Raw genomic sequence first — 8,393 nt, 5'->3', positions numbered from 1 at the left:
TCCACAGGTGGGGGTTGTGCTCACAGCCCAACAACGTGCAGGATGCTTGGCATTTGCCACAGAACACCAGGATTGGCTAATTCGCCACTGGCGCCCTGTGCTCTTCACAGATGAAAGCAGGTTCATACTGAGCACATGTGACAGACGTGACAGAGTCTGGAGACGCCGTGAAGAGCGATCTGCTGCCTGCATCATCCTTCAGCATGACCGGTTTGGCAGTGGGTCAGTAATGGTGTGGGGTGGCATTTCTTTGGAGGGCTGTACAGCCCTCCATGTGCTCGCCAGAGGTAGCCTGACTGCCATTAGGTACCGAGATGAGATCCTCAGACCCCTTGTGAGACCATATGCTGGTGCGGTTGGCCCTGGGTTACTCCTAATGCAGGACAATGCCAGACCTAACATGTCTGGAGTGTGTCAGCAGTTCCTGCAAGATGAAAGCATTGAAGCTATGGACTGGCTCACCCGTTTCCCAGACCTGAGTCCTATTGAACACATCTGGGACATCATGTCTCGCTCATCCACCAACGTCACATTGCACCACAGACTGTCCAGGAGTTGGCAGATGCTTTAGTCTAGGTTGGGGAGGAAATCCCTCAGGAGACCATCCGCCGCCTCATCAGGAGCATGCCCAGGCGTTGTAGGGAGATCATACAGGCACACACACTACTAAGCATCATTTCCTTGTCATGAGGCATTTCCACTGAAGTTGGATCAGCCTGTAACTTCATTTTCCACTTTGATTTTGAGCATCATTCCAACTTCAGACCTCCATGGAATATTAGTTGTGATTTAAGTTGATCATTTTTAGGTTTTATTGTTCTCAACACATTCCACTATGTAATGAATAACGATTTACAACTGGAATATTTCATTCAGTGATATCTAGGATGTGGGATTTTAGTGTTCCCTTTATTTTTTTGAGCAGTGTATTTAGGCTTGGAAAAAAAAATCAGTTATATGCAACTACAGAGCTCTATTCAGTGTCCATGCTCAGCCATGCACATCAGATCCATAGACAAAAGCATGAAGGAAGTTGTGCCCCCTCCTTTCATGTGTAGGAAGATGTGCTCCCAGTGGATATTCTCATCTAACACTGGATATATCAGGGTACTAAGATAAGAAGAGGCTGCTCACACTGCTGTCCACCCCATCTGCTCTAATACTGGAGATACCAGAGGTGCTGAGGTAAGAAGAGGTTGCGCATACTGCTGTCCAACATGTCTACCGGATCTAATACTGGCGATATCAGGGTGCTGGAGTCAGAAGAGGCTGCTCACACTGCTGTCCATCCTATCTGATCTAATACTGCAGATATCAGGAGTGCTGAGGTCAGAAGAGGCTGCTCACACTGCTGTCCACCATGTCTAGCTGATGCAATACTGGAGCTATCAAGGTTCTGAGGTCAGAATAGGTTGCTCACACTGCTGTCCACCCTGTATATCTAATCTAATACTGGAGATACCAGAGGTGCTGAGGTAAGTAGAGGCTGCTCACACTGCTGTAAGCCCAGTCTATCTGAATGCTGAGAAACTGCTGTGGCCTGGAGATAATCTATACTGTGTACTGTCAAAGCAACAGAGCTTCCTTCCTACTGCACATGCTCACGGGCACCTACGTCCTGAAATTCGATTCTAGTACAGGTTTCTATCTGTGTAACAAGATGAAGGCAAATTTAATGTCTCAAAGTGATTACCTCTCAAGATTCAAGAGACTGATTTGCTAATTAAAATGAATAAACTGATGTATGAAAACTGTATTTTTTCTTTTCCTTGAGAACCCCTGGCAGTAGTTTTTTGAACAGTTCATTATACCCGATCAGAGGAACGTACGGTCTAAAATGAAAGAGCTGTGAGAATATGCAGAAATGGTGATTGAAAAGTTTTCTTTATTGGCTCTATTGCTGTAGAGAGAGCGGTATAAGAGCTCAGAAAGTTCAGTCCTCCAGTGTGTACATGAGGGATGAATATTATAAAAAGATTTCTGGACAGTGACGGGCATATCATTTCTTGCCCCATTCCTCCTTTTCTTTCCTCTCGCGGATTACTTCTCTGAGGTATGGCTGCAGATAAGAAACATCCTATTGAAGAAAAAAAAAATATATAGAAGTTAGTAAATAATGGAACTTACCCTGAATACATGAGACAGCGGATAGAAATCTCAATTGACAAAAGTCAGCCAAAAAAATGGATTTAGGTCAAGTAAATGTTAAAGGACATTCAGGAATCATAAATGTGTACGGGCTCTCAGACGTCCGTGATCACTGGTCCAATCTCGGATCACAGTGCACAGACTGGCCGCGCGTCTCCTGACCCGAGCACAACAACTCCATATATTGCCTTAGCATTGCAATCTGGGCTATTTAGGCTACATTCACACATTGTGTCATCTATTTTTCATTTTTTTCCCCCATCCATGTTTAACCCCCGGAGCTTTTTTCGTTTTTCGCTCCCCTCCTTCCCAGAGCCATAACTTTTTTTTTATCTTTCCGTCAATATGGCCATGTGAGGGCTTATTTTTTGCAGGACGAGTTGTACTTTTGAATGACATCATTGGTTTTACCATGTCATGTAACAGAAAACGGGAAAAATATTCCAAGTGTGATGAAATTGCAATAAAAGTGCAATCCCACACTTGTTTTTTGTTTGTTTGTTTTTTTTGCTAGGTTCATTAAATGCTAAACTGACCTGCTATTATAATTATCCAGGTCATTACAAGTTCATAGACACCAAACATGTCTAGGTTCTCTTTTATCTAAGTGGTAAAGAAAAAAAAAAATAATGAAAAATTGCACCATTTTCTGAGACCCGTAGCGTCTTCATTTTTCGTGATCTGGGGTTGGGTGAGGGCTTATTTTTTGTGTGCCAAGCTGACGTGTTTAATTATACCACTTTTGTGCAGATACGATCTTTTGATTGCCCGTTAAAATGCAATGTCGCGGCGACCAAAAAAATATCGTAATTTTGGTGTTTTGATTTTTTTTCCTACGTCGTTTAGCTATCAGGTTAATCGTTTTTTATTTTATTGATAGATCGGGCAGTTCTGAAGGCGGCGATACTAAATATGTGTAGATTTGATTTTCTTATTGTTCAATTTTGATTGGGGCAAAAAGGGGGTGATTTGAATTTTTTTTTTTTTTTTTTTATAATTTTAAACACTTTTTTTTTATTTTGCCATGCTTCAATAGTCTCCATGGGAGGCTAGAAGCATCCACTACTCGATCGCCTCTGCTACATAGAGGTGATGCACAGATCACCTCTATGTAGCTGAATTACAGCATTGCTATGAGCGCCGACCACAGCGGGGAATACTGCCAGCTGACGTACTATTCTGTCAGCTGGCAGAAAGGAGTTAAAAACTGAGGCAGGTAGACAACTTGCTAATTCATTGACTCTTCTCAAAAGAATAACTATAGATTAGTTAAAAACGGATAGAAAACCATGCCTGGTCTTCATGGGAGACTGATTTTTATTACATAATGCAATACTGTGGTATTGCAGTATATAGTATAAGCTAACAGGCAATTGCAGATTCAAGCTTCCTAAGGGGACCACAAAAAAAAAAAAAAGTAATAAAAACAAAAATAAATTGAAATCCCTCATAAATAAGAAAAAAAATTGATATAGGTATAAATAGTGTAATCAGGAAGGAGGAAAGGGGGAAAAAAAAAAAACCCAGGCAAAAATTACAAAAAGTCCTCACACAGCCTCAATCGAAAAAATGAAACCATTATACGTCTCGGAAAATGGAGGAATTTTTACACACCCATAAGTTTGGTATTGCTGTAATTGAACTGACTTACAAAAAAATCACTTGACCAGCTCAAATTACCATAAAATGAATACTGTAATGAGGGGTTTAATTTTTTTCAGCGCACTTGAATTTTTTCCTCCCGTTTTCATGGACATTTAATGGTAAATTAAATACTGTTCAAATTTACAAACCGTCCTGCAAAATGCAAGCCGTCGCTCTGTTGATTCAACAGTATAAGGAAGGAGTCATGGGTCTTGGTAGAAAAGGAAAGAAAAAACAAAAAAAACAAAAGCGGAAAATCATTTCAGGAAGGGAATAAAAAAAAATATATATATATATATATTACAAAAAGCGTAGCACTAGAACATATACAGCGGATGTGTGATAGCAGCCTTGGTCTTGATATATCTTAAAAAAGAGACAAACTGCAGTATACAGCCCTGATTACTACTGCCGCAAGTCCAAGGTTCCTGTTCAGACCAGGATTTACTACAAAGCAAACTGCTAAGTGATCCATAAAGTTACTTTCTCCTAAAGCGAAGCTGCTCCATGCCGAGGGCACTAGACGCCCACACTGCTTACGAGCAGAGATCGGGTCTACATAGCTGACTGGGTGCACAGCGAGGGTCCTCACCTCTTCATATTTAGTCCACTGCTCCTTAGGGAGGATGTGTTTCTTCATATCTAGGTCCAGGGCCCTCTTGATGCGGAACATCCGGTCATCGTACACTTTAGCTGGCAGCCTCCTGATGGCCTCTTGTACATCGGGGTTTTCATATAAGGTGTCATCGCGCATTAACCCTATGAAGTATAAGCCAATATTCATCACTCCTCTCCGCACTAGAGCAATTCACTAGGTAATACACAACCTCACTTTACCTATTTTGTTGAACCCAGCGAGCCCATAGTACCACTTGCGCATAGATTCCATAAAGCGGCCCGAAGCCTGAACTGGAAGATAACACGAGTCAAAGAATGAGAACCACAAAACTAACAATATATTCATCAATGGCAAGGAACAAGCGGCAACCTCGCACCTTATCTACAAGTCAACAGGTACCAGCACCGAATCCCAGCACTTAAAGGAAACCCGTCAGCTGGTCTGTAAACCCTAGACAAGCATCTAAAATGTTGATTATGTCCTCACCTTTTTTATTTTAAGCCCGTTTTCTACAAATCAACAGGCAAATGTTTATGCAAATAAGCTGGGCCTCTTTCTCCTCCATCTCCTGACCTCATGTCTCTCACTGTGACCTGCTCCTAAAAAAACTGATTAGTGATCACTCCCTGAGGAAGCTCGTGCGAAACGTGGGTTGGAATGAGGGGCAGTGACAGCGGCATCCACAATATGAACCCGGGTCAGTAAATTAATCTGCACATTGTTTGCGGTCTCACACCATAACCTTTATAGGTCTAATCATTATTTTTGTTCATGCAATTCCCCCCTGCAATCTGTTGTACTTACTGGAGATTCCTATCATGACCTGCGTCTGGGCTTATGTCATGTATGGTTCAGTAACCTCTCTGCACACTGTATTTTATATACAGATATCTTAATGTTAGGAGTGTCTGATTGTTGATAGAGTTTAGTGCATAAAAAAATATCTTATTCAACCATCAGGTTTTGTCATCAAAAACACAACAAAACCCGATACCTGTGTTTTTTGCACTACAGATTGCTTTCAATGAGTGAAAAATGCTGCCAAAACACTGAAAGAAGTGACATGCTGCATATTGCAAAAATGCAGCTCTTTGACAAATCAGTCAATGAAAAAACAAGGTGTGTGCGTGAGATTTCTGAAGTCTCATAGACTTTGCGAAATGAAGCTGAAAATTTGCACAAAAAAGCAACATATGAACATAACCTAATTCTCTGTGTGCCCTTGCACATTATATCTGTATCTGCCATCCTGCAAGGATTCAGCCTGCTCCGCCTCCTCTTAATATAGTTTTGGTATTTTTTTTTTTTTTTCAGTAGGTCCTGTAGTTATGTATTTTTAATTAGTCTTGTCATTTTGGGGTCTTTAAAATTATGAATTTGTGGATCAATATTGGCTTATAAAACAATGGTATAGACATAATCAATGACATTACTACAAAGATGACGTTAGTTTAGGGTCTATAATGCTGACAGGTTCCCTTTAAATAGCAATGACCTTTTATATTCTAAGCATTTTCTGACTATATGAATCAGAATCTATTCCTGCAGTAATCGGATATTAGAAAGCAGCAGATTTTGAGGTTAAGGCATCCAGGTTATGTTTAATTTGTCGTTTATGTCTATTGCGATAAAAAGGATTTTCCCAGAATAGTTAAATGCTGGAATATTGTATGTGATCACTTCCTAATCTGTGGGGTCTGATGAACGGGAACCTCTATCAATCCTCAGAATGAAGTGCAGTTGGTGGTGGGGAGCGTTGTGGCTCAGGATGACTAGAGTGGATATCAGTCCCTTAGTTTTTGGGATCCTGATGCTTCACCCTTCACCAATTGGAAAATGATGACTCCCCTATGTAACTATTTAAGGTGAGAATAGCACTTTAGCACCAACACAACATGTAACGTATATGTAGGTCACACGTGGGTGCAGGTGTATGGACAAGGCTCAGGATCTCAATCTTCTCTATACAGGGCAGGTGCCAACTGTGTTACACAAGAGGCACCTGCCTGTAACACCGGTGACCGGAGCGAGCTACAACCAGTGCCATTTAATCCACAGAACGATTACAATCACATGGTGAGACCGTTACAGAGCTGCGCCTCCTCCATCAACATCTTTGCACCATCACAAGAGCAAATTCCCTAAAGTCAAGATTAAAAATAAATAAGGTTATTAACATATAAAACCCTTATCAGTCATACATACACCACACACCTACGTGGCATCACAGCATCCGGAAAAGTCCAATATATGAAAATACTTGAATCTGTACAGTAAGTGCCATAAGGATAAAAATACAGAATCACTGTCTGTCAGGTGTCGCACTGCCTGAAACAAAAAGACCAAGGCGGGATGCCCCCGATCCGGATGTAGCAGCGCTTTGGACGCAGTGTATGTTCGCTGCCGTCTATTGAACGCAGGGGATTCTGCATGTGATCACTGAACCGTACGGGGATATTTATCTTGTGGACACTGAACGTCTCTGCAAGATAAATAGAAATGCTGCGGTCTGGAGAGACGCGCCGCATGTCCGTCTCCACGGGTGATCGATCGTCTGTGGACGTATAGTGGGCATGGGATTTCTAGAAATCCCATCTACTGTGCTGTAACATCTGGAGGCTGCGGGTTGGAAGCTACACAAGTACGCAGCGTCCAACCTGCAGCGCATACTGATCGCGGGAACGTACCCCAGAAGACTATATGTACCCTTAAAGCGTCAGACGCCGTCCTCACCCAGGTGCTGAGCATTAGCACACGTCTACAACCCCCCTGACAGTCTATGGCTGCAGGGACCCCACTAGTGACCGTGTCCCCCTCGGTGTCCGTCACATCCAGCCTCTAATACTGCAGCACTGCCATGTTATCAGTGACACCAGCCCCGGGTCACCTGGAGGACAAACAGGACGTCTCCTCCATCCTCACTGGGAAGAGCTGGGGCAGCAGAGTGAGCGCGCCCGGGCACGGCACCGCCCTCACGGCCCCCGGCTCTGACACCCAGCGCCGCCACACTACATCACACCGTCACTCGTCCTTACCCGGTGCCCTCGCCGCCATCTTGCTGAGAGCAGAGACAGATCTCTGACGCAAATATCAGTGCGACGAGAGTGACGTCATCAGCAGCAGCGTAAGGGCGGAAGCTGTAAAGAAGCACTGGCGGAAGTACCTGTCCTGTAACGTGACCTAGTGCATGCGCAGTGCGGAGCTCCTGCTGCCGCTTACTAGAACAAATTAAGTCGAAGGGCCGAGCTGCGCTCTGCACACTCAAGAACGAGTTGACAAATGGAAGCCGCTTCTCTGGAAAGTGATTTTGACGCGTTTTTTTTCCTGCCCAAAGATGCTCGAGGTGGTGTTAGGGTATGTTTCCACGGTCAGTAAACGCTGCTTGTTTGACGCTGCAGCGTCAAACAAGCAGCGTCCAGATGTTCCAGCATAGTGGAGATTTTATGAAATCCCGTCTCCACTATGCGTGGAAACCCGCACGCGGCGGCCCTGCGACTCCGGACATGCTGCGCGCCTTTTCAGAACGCAGCATGTCCGTACACCTTGCGGGGACGCAGCGTCCCCGCAAGGCATATCACAGGGCGCTATGGCGAGGGGTGCGATGATCCCGGATGTGTACTGTACACATCCGGCACCATCGCGTCCCAGAAAGGGGGCGGGGCTTAGCGCCGAGCGGCTTCGCCGCTGCGGCGATCCCGCCGGCGAAACGGACCGTGGAGACATACCCTAAGGGTATGTGTCCACGTTCAGGATTGCATCAGGATTTGGTCAGGATTTTTCATCAGTATTTGTAAGCCAAAACCAGGAGTGGAACAATTAGAGGAAAAGTATAATAGAAACATATGCTCCACTTCTGCATTTATCACCCACTCCTGGTTTTGGCTACAAATACTGATGAAAAATCCTGAACAAATCCTGATGCAATCCTGAACGTGGACACATACCCTTAGGCTATGTGTCCACGTTCAGGATTGCTTCAGGC

General features: G+C 43.9%; 1 protein-coding gene across 1 annotated transcript; it reads right to left on the bottom strand.

Annotated features, from left to right (window-relative positions):
• Nucleotides 1-1,865: 1,865 nt before the first annotated feature.
• On the bottom strand, nucleotides 1,866-7,532 carry UQCRB (ubiquinol-cytochrome c reductase binding protein). The gene is made up of 4 exons (XM_077270932.1): nucleotides 7,447-7,532; nucleotides 4,630-4,701; nucleotides 4,385-4,551; nucleotides 1,866-2,077 (listed from the first exon to the last, which is right to left on the bottom strand). The coding sequence occupies exons 1-4, from the start codon at nucleotides 7,463-7,465 to the stop codon at nucleotides 2,000-2,002; spliced, it is 336 nt and encodes a 111-aa protein (XP_077127047.1). The 5' UTR covers nucleotides 7,466-7,532; the 3' UTR covers nucleotides 1,866-1,999.
• Nucleotides 7,533-8,393: the final 861 nt, after the last annotated feature.

The sequence above is a fragment of the Ranitomeya variabilis genome, chromosome 6 (assembly GCF_051348905.1).
Source record: "Ranitomeya variabilis isolate aRanVar5 chromosome 6, aRanVar5.hap1, whole genome shotgun sequence".
Lineage (NCBI taxonomy): Eukaryota > Metazoa > Chordata > Amphibia > Anura > Dendrobatidae > Ranitomeya > Ranitomeya variabilis.
The sequence above is the reverse complement of the archived record's forward strand: the minus strand, read 5'-3'. Positions and strand labels throughout refer to the sequence as shown.

What these genes read in the sequence shown, in the direction of transcription:
- UQCRB (XM_077270932.1), bottom strand. An exon ending in CGCTGGGTTCAACAAAATAG is followed by an intron (nt 4,552 to 4,629) that starts GTAAAGTGAGGT and finishes TATACTTCATAG; the next exon opens with GGTTAATGCGCGATGACACC. An exon ending in AGTGGACTAAATATGAAGAG is followed by an intron (nt 2,078 to 4,384) that starts GTGAGGACCCTC and finishes TTTCTTCAATAG; the next exon opens with GATGTTTCTTATCTGCAGCC.